We start from the raw sequence: 21,732 nt of genomic DNA, 5'->3' as shown, positions 1-21,732 counted from the left end.
AGCCTTGGCCAGCCGCTTGAGGAGGTACACCAGAGAGATAGAAGGCAGGAGAATAAACCAGCTGTTCTCCACAGAACCAGCAAAGGTGTACTCTCAGTGGCAAGGGAACAATAAGAGAACAGCACCACCAAGGCTGGAGACGGAGCAATACTGGAAGAGCATATGGGAGAAGGATGCAACCCATAAAGGCAATGCTCAGTGGCTAGAGGATCTGAGGGCTGACCACAGCGACCTCCCTGAACAGGGTCCAGTAACCATCACAGTGGCAGATATCCAAGAAAGGGTCTCCAGTATGAAGAGTTGGACAGCACCAGGGCCCGACATGGTTCACGCCTACTGGCTGAAGAAGCTGACTGCACTCCACGAGCGTCTGGCAGCACAAATGAACCAGCTGCTAGTTAACGAGAGACACCCGGAATGGCTAACTGAAGGCCGGACGGTCCTGATCCCCAAGGACCCCAAGAAGGGACCGGTCCCCTCCAACTACCGACCAATAACCTGCCTCAGTACTACATGGAAGCTCCTGTCAGGCATCATATCGGCTAAGATGAACAGGCACATGGGTCAATACATGAGCGGGACACAGAAAGGAATTGGCAAGAATACCAGAGGCGCAAAACACCAGCTACTGGTAGACAGAACAATCAGCCGAGACTGCAAGACCAGACTGACCAACCTGTGCACTGCCTGGATTGATTACAAGAAGGCCTATGACTCAATGCCCCACAGCTGGATACTGGAATGCCTAGAATTGTACAAGATCAATGGGACCCTAAGAGCCTTCATCAGGAACTCAATGGGGATGTGGCGTACAACACTAGAGGCCAACTCCAAGCCCATAGCACAAGTCACCATCAAGTGCGGGATCTACCAAGGAGATGCTCTGTCCCCACTGCTGTTCTGCATAGGCCTGAACCCCCTCAGTGAGATCATTAACAAGACTGGCTACGGATACCGACTACAGAACGGAGCAGTTGTCAGCCACCTCCTGTACATGGATGACATCAAGCTGTATGCCAAGAGTGAACGAGACATCGATTCACTGATCCACACTACCAGGCTATACAGCAATGACATTGGAATGTCGTTCGGACTGGAGAAGTGTAGTCGGATGGTAACAAAGAGAGGGAAGGTAGTCAGAACTGAGGGGATTGAACTACCAGAAGGCAACATTGCAGACATAGAGGACAGTTACAAGTACTTGGGGATCCCACAGGCGAATGGGAACCATGAAGAGGCCGCTAGAAAAGCTGCAACCACCAAGTACCTGCAGAGGGTCAGGCAAGTCCTGAGGAGTCAGCTGAATGGTAAGAACAAGATCCGGGCCATCAACACGTACGCCCTGCCCGTGATCAGGTACCCTGCTGGGGTAATAGGCTGGCCAAAGGAGGAGATAGAAGCCACTGACATAAAGACAAGAAAGCTCCTTACCATGCATGGAGGGTTTCACCCCAAATCCAGCACCCTGAGGCTGTACGCTAAGCGGAAGGAAGGGGGCCGGGGACTGGTGAGTGTCAGCACCACAGTCCAGGATGAGACAACGAACATCCAAGAATACATTAGGAAGATGGCCCCAACTGACCGAGTGCTCAGTGAATACCTCAGGCAGCAGAAACCCAAGAAAGTGGAGGGAGACGAGGAACCATCATGGAAGGACAGGCCCCTGCACGGTATGTACCACCGGCAGATAGAGGAGGTGGCTGATATCCAGAAATCCTACCAGTGGCTGGACAAAGCTGGACTGAAAGACAGCACAGAGGCACTAATCATGGCAGCACAAGAACAAGCTCTGAGCACAAGATCCATAGAGGCTGGGGTCTATCACACCAGGCAAGACCCCAGGTGCAGGCTGTGTAAAGATGCCCCAGAGACAATCCAGCACATAACAGCAGGGTGCAAGATGCTAGCAGGCAAGGCATACATGGAACGCCATAACCAAGTGGCCGGCATAGTGTACAGGAACATCTGTGCAGAGTATAACCTGGAAGTCCCGAGGTCAAAATGGGAGATGCCCCCAAGGGTGGTGGAGAATGACCGAGCTAAGATCCTGTGGGACTTCCAGATACAGACGGACAAAATGGTGGTGGCTAACCAACCGGACATAGTGGTGGTAGACAAACAGAAGAAGATGGCCGTAGTGATCGATGTAGCGGTTCCGAATGACAGCAATATCAGGAAGAAGGAACACGAGAAGCTGGAGAAATACCAAGGGCTCAGAGAAGAGCTCGAGAGGATGTGGAGGGTGAAGGTAACGGTGGTCCCCGTGGTAATCGGAGCACTAGGTGCGGTGACTCCCAAGCTAGGCGAGTGGCTCCAGCAGATCCCGGGAACAACATCGGAGATCTCTGTCCAGAAGAGCGCAGTCCTGGGAACAGCTAAGATACTGCGCAGGACCCTCAAGCTCCCAGGCCTCTGGTAGAGGACCCGAGCTTGAAGGATAAACCGCCCGCAGGGGCGTGCTGGGTGTTATATATATATATATATATATATATATATATATATATATATATATATATGTTGGATAACACCTCCCACCCACTCCATGACATGTTGGTCAGTCACAGGAGCTCGTTCAGTGAGAGACTGAGATTACCGAAAAGCACCACTGAACGACACAGGAAATCATTCCTGCCTGTGGCCATCTCCCTGTACAACGCATCCACTTAACACACTGTTTGCTGCTACAACTACACATGTTTCTTTTCCAAATATTTATTTATAAGTGACTTATGTATGTATGTATGTATATATATGTATATATTGTACTATTCTTAGTTAGCGTATTGTCTGTCTTGTCTTAATGTTGGTTTAAAATGGAGCACTGTAACAAAAAATAATTTCCCCCAGGGATCAATAAAGTATTCTGATTCTGATTCTGATTCTGATATGACACCCCATCCATATATGATCGTGCGTTTTTCGTGCTCATAAATATTGATCACATTGGTAATAAATATGTTACTTAGCAGTCACCTGCGTTTAGGGATTAAAGTCAATTGCATCATATTTAAATTTTGAGGCTTCTACGTTATTAGGGGACCGAAATAAATTATGTTGCAAATTTAAACACAGATTTGCAAATTAATGGTATTTTTTATTTCGTAATAAGGTTAACAAAACATTCTATTTTGCAAAAAATAAATAAGATTTTTCTTCATTATTTCATGTTTCAGGCTTTAAATTAAGAGGGTTAAGCAACTTCATGAGCTGGAGAATAAGACTCCACCCACCCACATTCTCACCATTTCCAGGTGGGGAGCGCAGTAGTCTAGCGGGGAGGGACTTTAACTGGTCTCGCTTCTTTAAAAGTAGATTTATTTCTTTACGGGCACACAAACTATCACTTTTGAGGGACACATTCACTCGTGGAGCGACATCAGAAGACCCAAACATGGGAAGAGCGAATGTGTGGCTGAAACGGACTTTCATTGTCGTGATAAGTCTGATCGCGGTGAGTATGGTTACGAGGCGCTAAAAGATTGTTTAGATGCAGATGTTGAGACCCTCCTCGTGCTATGCGTAAAAATCTACTTTATCCAGATGCTGCAGTTAAACCCTTTTCAGTTTTACTCAATCGAGTTGCCAATGAAGGTTGTAGGAGGCCCTTTTTTAAAATTTTTGTTTTATTTATTCGAAACACATTGGAATAATTAGCGAGACGGGAAAACAACAGTGTCCAGGAAACGGTAAGATTGTTAAATAACAATTAAATTAGGGGCTGTATTAAACAATAATGTGTACTATAATGCTTGTAGTCTTATGTGATGTCATCATTGGTTTTCCTTTTTTTAAGTATGAAAACAAACAGTTAAAATGCGCATAATGTTTCCAAAAATCCAAAATATGATGTCATAAATTGCTTGTTTGGTTGTTTGTTTGTTAAATGAAGAGGAAAAAACAGAACAAAAGCTAGGAGTGACAAACGTACGGTGCAAATGTGGCCCACTCTTGGCACATAGTCAGCAACATGACATTAATGACTGTAGAAAACAGACTATGTGCCAGCATCGCCATCTTGGCACAACATCTGGGACCCACCAAACCTGATTGAGTGGCAGTTATACCACGTGATGCTCTGGTTTCCCCAACCTATTAACTCCCTCTTCTCCTTCTCCCACCTTATTCTTCTCATCATTCCCACAGTTGAGGGGAAGTGGATTATGCAACATGTTTTTCCCGCTAATACAGCTTGTCCCTCATGGTTTAGCTGTCACTATGTGTCTCATCACTTGCTTTGGATTTACTGATTTACAGTGGTTTACCAACACATGATTTAGCCCAGAGCTGTTACAAAAGAAACACATTGTGCAATACTTCACTAAGATTAGCACGAGCCTATAAGAGCTGATGCCAAATGTCAAAAGGGTAAACAAATGTACAGGGTGAACTATTTATCAGATTAACATAACAGTGTAAAGCTGGATTAACTTCTTCAGTAGTTCTACTCTTCATTGTAGTCATTAGTCAACACATTCTTGAAATTCAAATGATTCTATTTAACAAATATTGTTGGGTTTAACAGATGTCAGCACTTTCTTTAAACCAAACCATAATCCAAGAACCAAGATGGTTCAGAAGTACATCCCACCAAGTATACTTTGATTGTCTCAGATCTGCGCTTTGGGTCAATGGTTTTGCTGCAAAGTAGCATAATTATCAAGTTTCATTTCATGCCCCGAGCTCCTCATGTAGATGCCAAACTCTTAGGCTTCCAGTTCTTGTAACAACATAAGTCAATTATGGATCAATACTCAAGGGGTGGATTAAGTATCTTGCTGGTATTTAGGCGTTACCCCTGTTAAGTGAGAGATCTTATAAATGGCTTTGTTCAAACCAGTTCCAGTTCCCAGGCTATTTTTTTTCTTGCATATTTTGGAGGAAAATGCATACGTCACAATAGTTAGGAACAGTTCTATGACTTTATTTGAAGAAATGCTAAAACCTTACTTGAAGACATGCAAGCACAAGCACAGTCATGGTAAAAACCAGGTGTACCCTCTATTAGTTGTGTGCAAAAAAAAAGGAGCAGCTAATTTGAAGTAATTGTTTCTTGTATGACTTTATCAGGTTCTCACTCTCCTTTAGGAGATTACTCTCTTAGTCTGCCACAGCATTTCAAATGAGTTCAGATATCGACTTTGATGGGGCATTTACAACACCTTCATTCTTTGTTTTTGAAGTCGTTCTGTTGAATGAATGTCCTGTTTCATGACCCTGTTTTGGCCAAGTGTTAACATTCAGAGGTGTCCTCAAATTTGACTGCAGAACATTTTTAGATAAAGCAGAGATCATGACTGACTGACAAACTGTACAGTGCCCAGGTCCTGTCTCTACAAAATAAGCCCAAGTCATCACCCCTCCATTACCGTGCTTGACAGTGGGTATGTTTGTGCTGAGTTTGCTGTAGTGTGGCATTGTGTATTATGGCCATATAGCTCCACTTTGGTCTTGTCGGTCCAAAAAGACATTGTTCCAGAAGTCTTATGGTTTGGTCAGATGCAAACGTACAAACCTAAGCTGTGCTGGCATGTTTTTGTTAGAGAGAAGAGGCTTTTCTCCTGACATCCCTTCCATTTTCTAAACGTGCTGTCATGAACCTGAACATCAAACTGAACCGTGTAGCATCTGATATTTAGCTCCTGTATTTGTTTGTTGCATGGCCAGACCCTGGATTGAATTCCTTAGACGTCCACTCCTTCTCTCTGTAGAACAAATGGACTAAAATTGTTTGGAAGTGATCGTATAAGCATTACCAGACTAATGAGCACCAGCAATCACATAGCTGATGTCTTTCCACTTTGACATATTGATTCCTGAGTAAGCAGTAAGAGTGGACTTAGTTTCCCACAGAGTGCTTCTGCATTTTTTCTTCATTTGTGTGTAATATGTCATGTTTTGCAGTTCATCTGATACAACAATGCTTACGTCAGTGTTGTTAAGTTCACAAAAGCTTATGTACCATGTTATAGTTTGCTAACCAACATATTGAGTGTTTGAAAAAAGGGTTTTGTATAAGGGGTTTAGTAATCATTACATCTTTTTACTACAAAAAAATATGTTTTTTGTAGCTTATATGTTCATATTTTCATTATTATTTTGATCAGGTGTCACATAACCTATTCAAGATCATTAATGTAAAGCATAGTAAATGTTTAAATATGTAAATGCTTATCATTTAATTCTAAATAAGCAGAATTAATACTTTCATTTGTACACAATTCTTTTGGGGATGAGGAGAAATCATTGATGACTTTCGGTAACCTTAGCGTTTCTCACTCTGCCTGTTACAGCCCTGAAAGTGTTGAACTGTCTCTTACTGTTTTTACAGATAATCAGTTTGTTGCTGCTGGGATTCAGTCTTTTTAGCCATGGACACTTACACCAACAGGAAGAGGTATAAAATGTATATTTATAGAACCTTGCATTATGACACATGAATGTGTGTGCGATTTAACAATGTCCTATTGTATGTACGACAACACATATATGGCTCAGCAGCAATTTCTATATTAGTGGCAAAATAAGTAAGCAAATATTATGCAGCCGTTGTCAGACAAATGCCAGCATGTAAGTGTTTTCTTTTCCTGTAGTATTCTTAATGACAAACAACATCTGCATGGGGCACTGAAGTCAGGTTACACCCTTGCTCACTCTCAACCTGCGTCTTTGTTTTTTCTCCACAGGCAGAACGCGAGATTGCAGTCATACATGTTATGTATGTTATTGCTGCGGTAATTATTCTCTTGACCATCTTTGGCGCAATCGGTGTCTGGAAAGAGATACGGTGGGCTCTAATAGTGGTGGGTAAAGAAAAAAAGAAGCTGTAATAAAAATACAATTTATAACAAAAACAAATAGATCCTTATTCCCGTATTTCTGTGTGTATGTGTTTCTGTTTGTCAGTATGCAGTTGGAATGATTCTGAGTAGTCTACTCATGTTGGGGCTTAATATTCAAGGACTGGCTTCACAATCTCAGGTATTACCAAAGTGCCTTTCCACATTAGAAGATACAGAAATGTTTTTTATCTGTTTGTATATTACTTTGCTTTTGTTGCGCAGGTACGTCAAGATGTGAAGAAGCAGTACCTGAACCTTTTACCCCTGGTTAATGCTACTGAATTCCTCGATGATATACAGACAGAAGTAGGTAACCTTGTGTTGTGAAGTTGTGAGTGAAGATGTGCATGTGTTTGTAGTGTGTGTGTGTGCTATTCATCTAGCTTCACAACCCATTAATAAGTAAACAAATTTAAGGTCTTTCAGATAACAAAATTTTGCAGTGTCAATTTGAGGCATCATATTGCCAGCTTATACTGAAAATTACTTGCAGCCAGTAGTGTAAACATGGCACAAGGAAATAATAGCCGATGAGGTCATAGAGATGTTTGTGAGCAGCGATAATGGATAGCCCGTGCCAGTTTTTGTAAGTATAATCTTGTAGAATTGCAGTTCCAAGTAGTTTCAGAGGTGATCAAACAAAACTAACTAAAAACAGAGCTCACATATAATATGTAAGGCTAATGGCATAACTAAACAATGCTGATACACAACTTAACTGGATGCTAGGCACATGCTCTTCTTATAATATTAGCAACTTAAAATAGCTGTTTTAGTGTTTTATAGAGAACTCTAGTGAGAACAGAGAAGAAATGCAGTATTCTTGATTTTAACAAAAGAAAGATAACACTCATAAATTTCTTGTTTGTGACGGACATATTTTTCCAAAAGTACAACCAGACTGTCCTGGCATGACTGATACAGTTTTCAGCAGCACAGATCAGATGCTGTTTGGTCAGACTTAACTGTTTGTAGAAGGGATTAGGAGATGGTTGTTTTGCAGTTGTCTCTTTATTTTCTTCTCTGATTCCATCTCAGTTGGAGTGTTGCGGACTGGAGAGCTACCGGGACTGGAAGTTCAACATCCCAAATTCCTGCCTATGCACCGACAAGTCCACTAATCCATGTGTAAGTGTGAAAGCTAACATGCCTACACGGTTAAAAACATTTTTCAATAAATTTTCATTTACAAAGCCCAACTTCCTCCCAAAGTAGCACCACCAGGCTCCTTTGTGCTACAGTAACACTTGGGAAAACAGTGGTTGGAGACTGTGGTACAACCAAACCATTTTCAGACGGTAAAGCAATTTTAGTGCATCAAGTCAGCGATAAAACGTCATTAAGATTTTGGCTCAGTGGGGTCAAGCTGGCATTTGTGATAATATGTCAATTAACTATTATTAACTGGTGAAAATTGCAATGATGTCAACGCCATTACCGCATTAACGCGGCAAATCTACATTAACGAGTTACCACGGATCGCCCCGTGCGTGGGGCTGCACGAAATCAACGTGTTAGCGTGGTTAGCTCGTTAACACGTTGACGCCATGCCCATCATGCAGTCTTATTTCGATTGTTTGCAGCATGTTGGCAGTCTGTCTGCATTAAAAATAAGACACCAGTTATTTGCAAATCTGCTTGAAAATGACTGCAGTCAGTTAAAAAAGCATGTTTTAAAAGCTTTGACACACAAATATCATCACATTTTAAAAACTACATGTTGTCTGTGTGTGCATACACTTCATGCACAATTATAATTTCTGTGTTTTCCAGGTGGCGGCTCCTAGAAACAGCAGCCTCTTTAACAGCCAGATGGGTGACGAGCCTATTATGATTTATGAAAAGGTATTAAAGGCATTCTCATTAGAAATTATCTTTTTTTTTTTCAAGTACAGGTAGATGTGTAAACTCTATAAGCTGTTATGAACTTTGTTTCCATTTATATCGGTTTATCTCATTAATCCTTTACTTGTTTTAGGGATGCCTTCCATACTTCATCGAGATCATAATGAGTCTGATTAGGATTGTGTTGGGCGTAACACTGGGAGTCATGTTATTGTGGGTGAGTACAATCAGTCTGTAGCTCTCATGGTTATAGCTCCTTTGATGTGATCTTTACAAAGCGTGCATGGCTGTTGACAGAAATGTTACGAGAATTTTGCTTAGGTGATCCCATTTGTACAAAGTCTTAATTTTTCCCTTAAAATTCGTCTTTCACTAATATTTTCAGTCATAGGGTTTCAAAAACTCTTTTCCATCCTGAAATCTTCCTATGCAGTTGCTAACTACAGATTTGAAAACTGAATGAAAGCGAGCAAGTATCTGTTTTCGCTGCGCTGGCAAACTTGCCTTTTTATTTTCTTTGACTATTCTGCTCTCTCTCAGCCTCTTTCTAAAATTGCAGGTGGACTCAAAGCAACTCAAGAAATAATAAAAAGATGAACAGGAAGTAAAATAAACCACCTCTGTTTGATTCTGTTTTAGATATTGTCAGCAGTATTGTGTATAGCCATCTTGTGCCAGCTCGATCGGAAGAAAGACACCCCCGCAGTGGTCTACAGTGCAGAGGCAAAAGCAGGCAACTACACCACCCTCACAGAGGTTTCAGACCACTCCTGATTTCTTTGTTTCTGATTCAGCATGTTAAGCAAAGCTAAGGCAAACCTCGGAAGCAATGGGATTAATAGAAGACGTTGTGATGATTGGATATATTGACTATATCATACCATGTAAGTGTATTTTGAACTTCTTTGTTAAGGGTATTTTCTATTCACTATGTAATCCCTAATGAGCTGTAAATTTGGGCTGTGCCACAAAAAACAGAACTGTGAAAGACTATGTTCCTTTTTTGATAAATATTTCTATCCAGTATAACCAAGAGGGATATGATAAGTGACAGAGTGTGTTAACTGCTTTGCGCCTTTGAGCTCTGTGTTTGGAGACTGGTGGTAATTCTGCACCAACATGGAGCGTAATCTAGTACCTCTGATCTGTGATTTTTAGCACCAGCAAGCAAGAAAATAAGTAAAAATTCAGAGTTTAAAGCTAATGTGCTCAGTAAAAAAGCACTTATGAGTAGTACGGGTGAATTAAAGCTTAACTGATATTTTGTAGTTTGGTAGCTTTTCATTTTTCTTTAACTCTGACTTTTTTTTCCATTCAAAGCTTTTTAATACTCTCATATTTGATAAGACTGGTATTCAGTATAAGGTGCCTTTTTTTCATTGCTCCGTATCGTTTAGATCAGCTGCTAAAGAAAAAAAAATCCTTCAATCCAGTTTCTTCCTTAGCCTTGCTGTGGCACATCCTTTATCCACTGCATAAATGGTAAATGGCCTGTATTTGTATAGCGCTTTACTAGTCCCTAAGGACCCCAAAGCGCTAATAAATGAAAGGACAAAAGGAAAATATACAGCTTACAGTTTACACCTATAACTGTGTAAACCACAGTTAATGTATTGATTGTTGTTCCCCAGGTTTGTGGGAACATTTTAGAAAAATTCGAAAGACTGTTTTTCATTGTGTAATAAAACATTTTATATTCCCTTCATATAGCTTTGTTTTGTTTTGTAAACTTAAATTTGACATAAAATCAAGTGAAATGATGACACCAGTAATGATTTATCAAGTTATGCAACCCTTAGGTTACAAGCCCACTTCTTAATGGCTACAGCTTTCATAAACTAACAATACTAATTACTAAATAACTAATTAAGTAAAATGATCACTCAATTTTGACCTGTTCCACAGAATTTTTTAAAAGACATTTTACAATTAGAAGTCATCTAAAAATTATTGATATGATGGCACTGATTAAACTAAAAAAGTCTCTACACTATTTTTTTAAAAAGCCCCCTCTGATGTTTCATATGTCTTTGTGTATTTGTTGCAACACATCTGTTTTATATATCTTAAGAAAACCTTTTGTAGTGACGATTCCATTGTTTATCCAAACAAACATTCAACAATTTAAAATCCACAAGCCACTGCTGCACTGTGGTGATATTTTACACACAAGCAAAAAAAAAAGTCCAATGTCCAAAACTTGAACATGGCATTTTATGGTTAATTTATTGAGTTTGGCAAGCAATAAACAAAAATAAGTTTTTACTGTTTCCTGTTGCTTCTGCTCTCGTAAAAAAGAAATAGGTCAATCCCAGTGCATGCTAGTCCTATACTAGTCCTAGTACTTACAGAAAATGGCCCTACAGTTCATCCTGGCTGACTTACAAAGATAAACAAATTTCAAAATAATAAAAATAAAGAATAAATGGCTCCAACACTCTGGCCCCTAATTGTGCATACAATCACAGTTACTTCAAAATTCTTTAAAAAAGGAGCTATTCCCTCCGGCATGTCCTTAATCTTCATTGATGATGTTACTTCTTCAAGAGGATGCTTCCAGTAGCAAAAGAAGTGTTGCCACTGGCCTTTCCAAAACACAGGTCTCTGTAGCATCTGCAATCAAGACAATATGTCCAGGTATAAGACATCTTTTAGTCCCCTGCTATTTTTGTCTTTCTTGCATCAGAGGTATGTCTTTAGAAAGCCATCTTTTCCAGAACAGCTTTGCCATGTACTGTACCCATTTCCACCTTTTCCTAGCATGAAGATCACATTGATCAAACACTCCTGGTGGCAAAATTGGTTTGTTTTTCAGCAGCAACAAATAATTGGGTGCGAGTGCTTCAAGATCATTGAGTCACTGCAAACTCTGGTAAAGGCTCTGTCGTTCAATATAGCTTCAGCTTCACAGAGGACTGTTTGGAGGCCTTCATCTTCCAAAGCTTGTTTTTTTGACAACTGAGACTAAAATACTCCTTATGGAACGAATGAGACGCTCCCACACATCACTTTGGTGAGATGCTGCCGGGACATTAACGTCCCATTTGATGCCATCCTGAATAAAAGCGTTTTGAATTTTAGCATAGTTCAGCTCAGCCAAGCTCTCTTTCAGCTCTCAATTTGCACCAACAAAATTTTTAGCATTATCAGATCTGATGGACGAAACTGGGCCTTGTCTATAGATGAACCTCCAGACAGCATTTGTACAGCAGTCTTTACTGAGTGTTTATGCAATTTCCAGATGTACTGCACGACTGGTCAAACAAAGAATAAGAACCCCATACCTTTTAAAGAGACTTTGTCCTTATAGACCACTCCAACATTTGTGAACGGAGCCATGTCTGGCAGGACTCTCTCTGTGCCATCTTTTGTTCAACAAACTTTTCTTTGTTGCGTGTACACATGATACAACAAGAGATTATTTTCTTGGCAGCCGAATTTGCATTTACTATCCAGTCTTTTTGTCTTAGTTTTGACAGGATGTACGCTCTTCCTACATGTGCCAAGTTTTGACGGAAATGCCGTAAAATCAATGTTAACACATTTATTCCCCTGCATCCAATGCTGGGTCGAGCTTGTAGGGAGAACTTCCCCTTGGAACCTGCTTTGAGGCCATTGCTTATTAAAGCCATTTCAGTTTTACATTTCTGTTGTTCTGCATGCTGAATAACAGCTTGTTCTGCTTTGGCCAAATCTTCTTGAGTCAGATTTTCCCATTCTTGTTTCCATTTCTTTCTTTTGACTTTCCAGATCATTTTCATTCAGATCTGCAACAACAAACTCTTTCCTCTTTTGTCCCAGCAACACCAAGGTCTCTTTCAGCTTTAAAACCAGGCTACTGAGATTTGAAGTTTTGTCCAAGATGAGAAGTAATGAATCAGACAGTTTGTAGCATCTTGTGATTCCTTCACAAAAAATGCTCACTGTCAGGTCCTTTGTGACCTCTGGGTCATTTGCAGGAATTGCACTGTGATCCACATCCATTTTAGGCCATTCCTCTGACTTCTGGCCTATTTATTCATCTCCTACATTTGAGAAAATCCTCAGCTTTCATGCCTCTGGATGCGTCGTCTGCATGGTTCTCCTTAGAGGAAACATATCTCCACTTATTCACATCTGTTGCTTCTTGAACAACATAAATTCTATTTGCAGCTAAGGTATTAAATCTTCTGGCTTCCTTGGAGATGTATTTCAGTACTGTTGTGCTATCAGTTCAAAAAACAGATTTTTCAAACTTTTCCTGCAACTCTTTTTGCAGAAGTTAGTTCACTCAAACTGCAAGAACTGAAGCTGTCAATTCCAGCCTGGAAATTGTAGTTTGCTTAAAAGAAGCAACTCTAGCTTTTCCCAGGTTAAAGGCAGCATTTGAGATGTTATTCTTTTCCAGTTTTAAATATGACACTATCCCATAACCATCTGGACTTGCATCAGAAAAATGATGAAGTTGTGCTTTATCTGGTCTTCCAGTGGAACTTGGTTTAAGAAAGCATTCCACTGAATCAGCTGGAGCTCCTCCACCCAATCACGCCCCCGCTTAGAGGGAGAGTGGGGAATAACTTCGTCCCACTTCAAATTTTGTCAACAAAAGTTCTTGTAGCAACAGTTTAGCTGGCATACTGAAAGCAGACAAAATTCCCAAAGGATCATGCAGTGAGCCGATCACAGACAAAATGCCCCTTCTACTTGGTGGACGATCCTGCGGAGAGTTTCTGAACTTGAACTAACCCAGTGCTCTCTCAATTGGAAATTGATCCAAATCCAGACCCTTGATTTCCTTTGCTCTTCTTTCCTTTGGGATTGAGATGTGCACTGTGTGACTGTTGCTGATCCATTTTGAAAGCTCCTCCTTTAATGCAGATATCAGCCTCTGCAGCATGCGCACTGCCTCTTCTTGTGAAGCAACAGATTTTAAACAGTCATCCACATAAATGTTCCTTCTCACAGTATCCATCCGTAGTGTGGTTATTTTAAATATAAGAGAAAGAGAAAACTCTAAGAATATAATAATTATAATTAACAATAATTAATATAGCCAATACCGCCACCAAGAGATACCAGCTTTTGAAGCTGGACAGCACAGCCCTGTTTTAAATACAGTCAGAACAACAACACCGGGCTGCTTGTCAACAATTTAGACGTGGATGCAAGATGACATGGAGCATGTTATAGTTTCCTTTTTAATATGATGGACTGAACACAGGCGGTATCTGCTTTTGTCTATGCAAAGGTGAATCTATTTCTATCTGTCTCTACTGTTTCAAGATTTAACTGAAGTGTGCTCAACTGTAACTGTCAGGATATGTTTATCCCAGCTCTCATAGGGCAATGAAATTAAACTGACTTATGAAATGTTCTTTGATTAGGTACACATTGTGAAGTTCATCATTTTCTTACAAATAAAACTATAATGACAAACTCACATGCATAAGATGAGAGCACACTGTTGTTATTGACTCATCATTATTCTCAGCTGTCAGACCATCTACAAGACTAGATAATGTTTGACAACCGGGAAGCACTTTCTCTTCAGAGCGGGACCACGGCAGCCTTGTCCCGGGTGGACGAGGAGAAGCCTCCCATCATCCTGTAAGCAGACCGATATGGGCCAAAACCATCATCCGGGGAGCTGTCCTGGCTAATAGCCCTCCCCCAACACGACTGCACCCAGTAAACAACAGTGGAGATACACTACTCCAAAATTAGGCAGAGGTGCACCTCTGTCCTTATGATCACATGCATTGTCTCCTATTGTCACCACATTACACAACCTATCAGATACCTCACTTCTACACATTCCTTCTCATCATATCTGGGGCCTCCTCCATTGCTCTGCAGCTTCCCTTTAAATAGGTCCCGTGACCAGCTGATAGCCCACCTCAGGACACACCCACGCCTCAGCAGGTGATTGTTATTAGGCAATTTGTAGGAGTCCTTTAAACCAGTCCTTTATGCTTTCATTGCTCTCAGGCACCATAGTACTTTGGAACATAGTTCTGACAAATGCAGGCAGAGGTTCACCTCTGGAGCCTGAGAGCAATGAGAACATAAAACGCATGCACACAAGAAGGAGACGGGTGGTGGTTTAAAGGACTCCTTCAAAAAGCTACTTGTTGAGGCAAAGGTAAGCAAGATCAAACTCCTCTGTGGAGTTTACTGAAGGACACAGATCCAGATGTACAAATAAGATTTGTGAAATGGTGACTGTGATGCATACATTTCTCTATAAGAGGCACAGCTATAATCCAAAGAATGATCAGGAAGGGGTCTTATGCAAACCTGAAATGAAAGATGAGTGAAATGTCCTGTGGTATTTTTTTAACTGGCATGATGGACAGATTTTGCAAACAGGCCAAGACTTCCTGTGGTGGTGGAGGACCTCCCTCTGGCTGAACGCAGTGACTGGTGTGAGGGTCAAAGCCCAGAGCTTTGAACACTTCCGAGCTACAACATAACAGAAACCAAAAGATTTCAGGGGGTCAGCAGAATGAACAAAAAACAAGCTACACTTCACCAAAGTGTGGTTTTTGTCCTGGCAAATTAGTTCATGTCACCAAGCATGGACTTTTTAATAACTGGGCTGGATTATTTTGTAATTTGTCAATTTCTTCCTCCACAATTAGAAAGATTTGGCTGTTATTTGCATTTTTGTTTTTTGTTGTTGTTTGTTTTTTCTTTTTCTTTTTTTTACAGCCATCATCATTATTAGAATCAATGTAGTTTATTAATCCCTGGGGAAATTATGTAAGAGACTTTACTCACTTTAAGTTTTTTTCCCCAATACTACAGTGTTACAGCGGAATGCGACCACTTTTGAATTGATGGCGACATAGTTATTTAACTAAATCACAGCATATGTGCTGGTAAGTAATCCTAATTTGGTATCTGTAGTATAATCACCAGTGGAATCACAACACTCCAATAACAAAAACAACCACCTTAGATGATACAAATGAGAAAACATCCTCTCAAACACAGTCCATGCTTCCTGGTGAGAGTCTTCGTTCTTGTCGTCATCCCTCATGACGACATCACAGGTGGATTCTCCCTCTGTAGGAAGATTTGGCTGTTAAACAATTTGAAAAATACATTTAAAAAAAAATTGCTAATTAGAAAATACATACTTGTCTCTGGGTAATGTTTAGCTCATTATCAGACTTCTTAAGACCATAAAAATACATACCTTCCTGAGTACAGGCACAATATACATGACACAAAGAGACACAACAACCATAGTACATCATTAACTATTCATGTGGCTGCAAACAGTCATAACGTAAACATAAATCAATTGAATTAGGTCTTCAAATGTGCTCACTTGACATTGCAGGCTCATCAAAATGGCGAGAGATCGCTTTTGGAACCTGTGTTGATCTTATATTAAAAGCCTCCAGAAGCTCTAAGACTCCTTCAACGGCCACTGAGACAGCTTCACGGTCTGTCTCACTCACTGTTTTACCTGAGAACGAACACACACACAAAAAAAAACTGACTTATGGTTGTGTAATGTGGTGACAGTAGGAGACAATGCATGTGATCATAAGGACAGAGGTGCACCTCTGCCTAATTTTGCAGGGTTGCTGTATTACTGTTACAGTCAGGCGTGCCTTATAAACTTTAAACTGTCCATAAACATACATATAAACAGGAAAAAGAACTGGTGTGAATTTGAAAATAGAATACGAGCACAAAGTGACAAAGGTCCTACGCCTACTGCTTACATTATAACATAATATTGACACAGCAATGCCCTTGACAAGTTTACAATGTATATTATGGTGACTTTAATTTCTTGAGAAAGTGTTAGGTGTTAGTGCCACCTAGTGTCTGTGCAATGAAGTCAAGTAATGACAAAATGCTTCCTTTAATTGACAAACTGAAAAGAAGACAATTCTGTTGTAATGGATAGAAAGGTTTACCTGTTGCTGTTGTTTATAAGGGTGACATTTATTTATCAAGTCAACAATTTGCCCAACAGCCTGTCAGTCAGCTCTTATATCAGCTAATGGAGATTTAAGTAAGTAAGTGAAATTATATTTGTATAGAACCTTTCAAGATAAAAATCACAAAGTGCTTTAGAAAAGATAAAACAAAACTGAACCAAAAGCAAGTTTAAAAAAAAAATGAGTTTTTAGCTGTTTTATAAAAGAGACCACTGAGTCCACAGATCTCAAACTCAAAGAGGGAGAGTGTCAGGCTCTGGGGCCACAGTTACAAAAGCTCTGTCACCTTTCGTTTTCAGCTTAGTTTTATGGACAACCTGCAAGAACTGATCACATGACCCCAGGGACCTGCTAGGGATGTACGGATGTAAACTATCTCTGATGTTGATTTTGGCGCTTGTCCATGCAGAGCCCCGAATGTCAAAGTCATAATCTTAAAGTGGACTCTGAATTTAATGGGGAGCTAGTACAGCTGCATCAGCAGGTGCGTGACATGCGAGTAGTTAGAAGACTTGGTCAGAGACCTTGCAGCAGCATTCTGAACAACCCAGCAGATGTTCCAAGGGGGCCTTACATAAACAAGTGAACAAACAATTACAATAGTGCAAATGAGATGAAACAAATGCATGTGTAACAATTTCCAATTCAGAGCATAATACAATGGGACTCAGTTTAGCAATATTTCTCAAGTGATAAAAACAAGAGCGAACCAGAGAAACAGGAGCATAATGGAGACATTAACTGTCTTTAATTTGTTTCTGCCGTCATAAGTTTCCACTCACTGATGCTCTCTGCGTCCTGCTGCATGGACTGGCCCCACAGGAGAGGTTCCTGGCTCCTCAAGCAGTTGTAGATGTAGGAGATGGCTGGAGTTGCCAGGTGGGTCACAGAACCTGACAGGCTTCTCCTTCTTTTAAGGGAGTTCATCTCCTGAAGCCCCATCCAGGGAATGACGATCACCGGGAAGCCCAGACCTAACAGAACATGAAGTAAACACAGAATAAGAAGGTAGTACTGATTAGAGTTAATCCATAACAATATATTCTTTAAACATGGAAGTGGCATTACCTTTTCTTAATTACAATTTTCTGATCAGGTCTCTTCTAACTGTATTGATCCTGGAATGAAAAATTTTTTTGGGTGCAATTGCATGATCATGAAGCCTGCTATGAAAGCTAAATCCCCCCTTACAGTCCCAGCATGTTACTTTAGGGAACGTTAAAATGTAATATGCTGTTCTATGGAGGTAGAAATACATTTTCAAGATAAAAGGCTAAATACATTGTTTGAAGATAACTTAAGCGTTTCACTCATGACTGAAAAATTACAACTCTAGCAAAATGCCTTAACAACATTAAATGTTAGAAATCATTCTACAAAACACGGTTAATATTAGTTACGTCTTTAATAGCAGATTATAGAGTAAAACACCTCCAAGGCATGTCGCTAAAATCACATCTACAACCCCAGCAGTCTAAATATGTGACATACCAATACTCAAATGCATGCCCTGAGTTTCTGATGGCTTATTAATCTTTGCATTTATCAGCAAACTGACATGATGACAGTGTTTTAATACCATTTTAACATATTTCATGTGAAATAAATGAGTCCTATGGAGACAAAACCAAAACACTTTTTTTTTTTTAACAACAAATTGAAATTCCTGGAAACTGAGAATAAAATAGAAAAATCTTATTGAATCTGTATCTGACCTCACAGGATGTGAGGATTTGTGACATCCAGTACAAATAGTAACTTTAGTAACTTGATACTGCTAGAAAACACATTCATGCCGGTTAGACGACAGATCTGGGACGCATAAGCCAAACCACAATTGGGCCAGATGTGGCATGCCATCACATAAACAGTGCCATCATTGCCAGACCTGGCCCACATCTGGTTGACATACCCCTTACCATGCCAGTCAGCCAGCAGTGTCTGGCTTCACACTAGAGCCGGGCCAGACCTGTCTGTTACGTGGGATTGTCTATAAAAACAGAATACTGTCACCTTGGACTGAAAATATGCAGTTTGCATTTTCACTTGTTCTTCTGGCAGTTGCAAACTTAAAAGGGATTCTTGCAAATCTGGTAAAAAAAACAAAAACCATAAGCCCACCCCAGTGCATGCTGGTCCTATACCAGTCCCTTTACTTAAAGTTAATGACCTTGCAGTTCTTCCTGGCTGACTTACAAAGATAAATAACAAAACAAAGAATTAAGCAATTATTAACCTACAAATAAAACGTGTAAATATCCCAAAATAGGTGAACCAAGAAAAAATTGTGACAGTGTGTGACAGTATGCAGTTGGAGTGATTTTTAGAGAGTATCGTCTTGTTGATGGTTATCATTCTATTATTCTTAGGACTGGCTTCCCACCCTGAGGTATCACCGAGTTGACTTTAAAATGTGGAGTTTCTGTGGGGGTTTTTTTGGGGGGTTTTTTTTGTGTGTTTGTTTAGTTTAATCCAAAATGTGTTTTAGAAGACACAGTATTGTTTGTAATAATATTTTTAATATTACTTTGTTTTTGTTGTGCTGCTAGTTGAAGAGCTGAAGAAGGAATACCTGAGGCTTTTGCCGCTGACGGAAAGCAGCAAAGAGTTGCTCGACGATTTACAGACAGATGTAAGAAACCTCGTAGTTTGAGGTTGCGAGTCAGGATGTCCATGTTTTTGCAATCACACTGAAACATACCTCTGTTAATACCTGTAGCCAATTTGAGGTAATTAGGAAGTGGTTGTTTTGCAGTTGTCTTTAAGTATTCTTATGTTCTCCTTTGACTTCCATCTCAGTTGGAGTGTTGTAGACTTCAGGGCTACCAGGACTGGAAGTCCAACATCCCAAAATCCTGCCTTTGTGCCAAAGAGTCCACTAATCTGTGTGTAAGTGTGAAAGCTAACATGCCTACACTGTGTTCTTCTGTAATAGAACCTGTTGATATAAGGCTGTCATTATTAGTAGTGTTCATTCATTATGGAGGACCAATTGATTTAAAAACACTTGAATGTTGAAATGTTGCTTCGAAGATGGGGACGAGTTCAGTGACCTCCTGTATCAGCTGCCAACTTCAAAACAATTTTAATGAGTCGAAACAAGGCAGAGTCGGCCTGGCATCACTTTGTGATTGAATGGCATCAAGTTGGCAATTACATGCAATCTGTTTTTGATAATACGGCAGTTAACTGGGATAAATTTGCAAATTTGCTCTCCACATACACCAAAATTATTCAGATTTTTTTAAAATTACAAATAAATTTTTAAACATTACTCTGGTCTCTGTTATCCCTGCTTGTCATTCTTTTTTTTCTTTTTTTTTTCTTAAAATGATTATGTTTTCTAGGTGGAAACTCTTGGAGGCAGCTGGGAGGAAAATCAGACTGTTATGATTTATGAACAGGTATTAAAGACATTCTCATCAGTTTTTCCAGGAACCTTTGCAAACTCTATAAGCTGTTATGGTGTCATCTGATGCAACTGAGATGCAAATTGTTTGTTTCATCTTTAGAAAATATGTATCCTATTAAGCCTTTCCTGTTTCAGGGATGCCTTACGTACCTTGTTGAAATCCTCATGCATGGATTTAAGATTTTTTTTGGGCACGTTACTGGGATTTTTATTATTGTGGGTAAGTACAGTCGCAATCTACTAATTTAGCATAAAAGACCAGAAAAATGGAGTTTAAAGAAACCAGAGGCGAGCAAGTGTCTGTTTTCTTTGGCTTTTCTGCCCTCCTCAGTCTCTTTCTAAAATTGCAAGAGGACTCAAAGCAAGTCAAGAAACAACAGAAGATGAACAGGAAGTAAAATAATCAATCTTTGTTTCACTTTCCTGTAGATGTAGTCCCTCGTGTTGTGTAGAGCCATCTTGTGCCAGCTGAATCGAAACAGAGACACCTCGGTAGTGAACTAAGGTGCAGAGGCAAAAGCAGGCAACTGCACCACCCTCACAGAGCCTCCAGACCACTTCCGATGTCTTTGCTAGTTCTGATGCTTCCAGCAGTGATGGCCATTATTTAAGCATGCTAAATAATAAATATATTTATGATAATTGGTTATATTGAATATATCATATCCTACAACTGCATTATGGACTGCTTTATTATGACTTTCTGAATTTCAACTCAGTTGATTGAGATTATTGATCTGGGATATCAACACTGAGTGAAAATGCACTGTTTAAGGCTAATATAACTAAACATATATCGAAAACAAACTGAATATCATGTGTGAATTGTTTTAATACTTGATGATTCGGTAGCTTTTAATTTTTTTATACTGTGTAAAATTTGGTTTGTCGATGTTTTGTTGTTTTTTTTGTTTGTTTTTTTTTACTTTTTTTTTTTTTTTTTTTGTATTTCGAGTTTTACATTTCTACTTTGTGTTCATTTTTTAATACGATGTGTTTGTTATATACTGGTGTTTAGTATGAGGTGCCTTTTTTTTTCACTGTGCTGTATCATTTAGGCCAGCTGCCAAAATTTACATTTAAAATGCATACAACTATCATTTACATTCCTCAGCATCTGCTGCTGGGTTAACCGAGCTGTTAGCGTCATTAAGAGGACGGGCAGTTTCAGTTTCGTAAGAAAACAAAATAAAATGAAGACGTAAAAAAAAAAAAGACAAAACTTGTTTTATTCATTCTATTTACAAAATATTACATCATGTCATGCAAATAAAAAAACAAAAACAGTGTGTGACAGAAACAAAGACACCATACGTTGCCAGAACGTGTATATTAGGCAATAATGGTTAAAGTGCACAGGTAGACACTGGATCTGCTGCTTCAGATTAAATTAATTTGACAATATATGAGTCGAGTAGACGTTTCAACAGCAGGCAGCTCATGCAGCAAGTTAAAGTAGACGCGGCGTGGCATAAAGGCTTCTTTGGTGAGAGTTGCATCAGTTGGGGCGTTACAGTCTCTGCAAGAAATTGGGTGGCACATTTTCCTACAAGAGCCTCTCACAACCTCTTTGCAGCAGCCTTGCCAACATCTGTGCAAAACCTTCAAATCAAAGAGGATTTTACTGCGTGTCTACTGTATGTGCAACAAAATAGAATCCCCTCTCCTCCTCCTCACCTGCTCCTCTCTGCTGGGC

The 21,732-nt window shown here is 39.8% G+C and overlaps 2 protein-coding genes across 2 annotated transcripts; one reads left to right on the top strand and one right to left on the bottom strand.

Moving 5' to 3' along the window:
* The first annotated feature begins 3,280 nt into the window (after positions 1–3,280).
* LOC146615308 (tetraspanin-8-like) lies at positions 3,281–10,380 on the top strand. The gene is made up of 9 exons (XM_085376279.1): positions 3,281–3,451; positions 6,329–6,394; positions 6,684–6,800; positions 6,904–6,978; positions 7,062–7,145; positions 7,878–7,967; positions 8,613–8,684; positions 8,818–8,901; positions 9,324–10,380. Exons 1-9 carry the CDS (start codon positions 3,392–3,394, stop codon positions 9,456–9,458), a joined length of 783 nt encoding a protein of 260 aa, XP_085232405.1. The 5' UTR covers positions 3,281–3,391; the 3' UTR covers positions 9,459–10,380.
* A 4,570-nt stretch (positions 10,381–14,950) lies between these two features.
* On the bottom strand, positions 14,951–17,689 carry LOC146615307 (uncharacterized). Its single transcript, XM_085376390.1, has 4 exons — positions 17,407–17,689; positions 16,000–16,140; positions 15,620–15,731; positions 14,951–15,125 (listed from the first exon to the last, which is right to left on the bottom strand). Exons 1-4 carry the CDS (start codon positions 17,687–17,689, stop codon positions 14,951–14,953), a joined length of 711 nt encoding a protein of 236 aa, XP_085232516.1.
* Between the last annotated feature and the right edge of the window lie 4,043 nt (positions 17,690–21,732).

This window comes from Diplotaxodon limnothrissa, linkage group LG17 (assembly GCF_057381915.1).
Source record: "Diplotaxodon limnothrissa isolate DT_005_m linkage group LG17, D_limnothrissa_male_GT1.1, whole genome shotgun sequence".
NCBI classification, from domain to species: domain Eukaryota; kingdom Metazoa; phylum Chordata; class Actinopteri; order Cichliformes; family Cichlidae; genus Diplotaxodon; species Diplotaxodon limnothrissa.
Note: the sequence above shows the minus strand (reverse complement) of the source record. Positions and strands in the feature narration are given on the sequence as shown.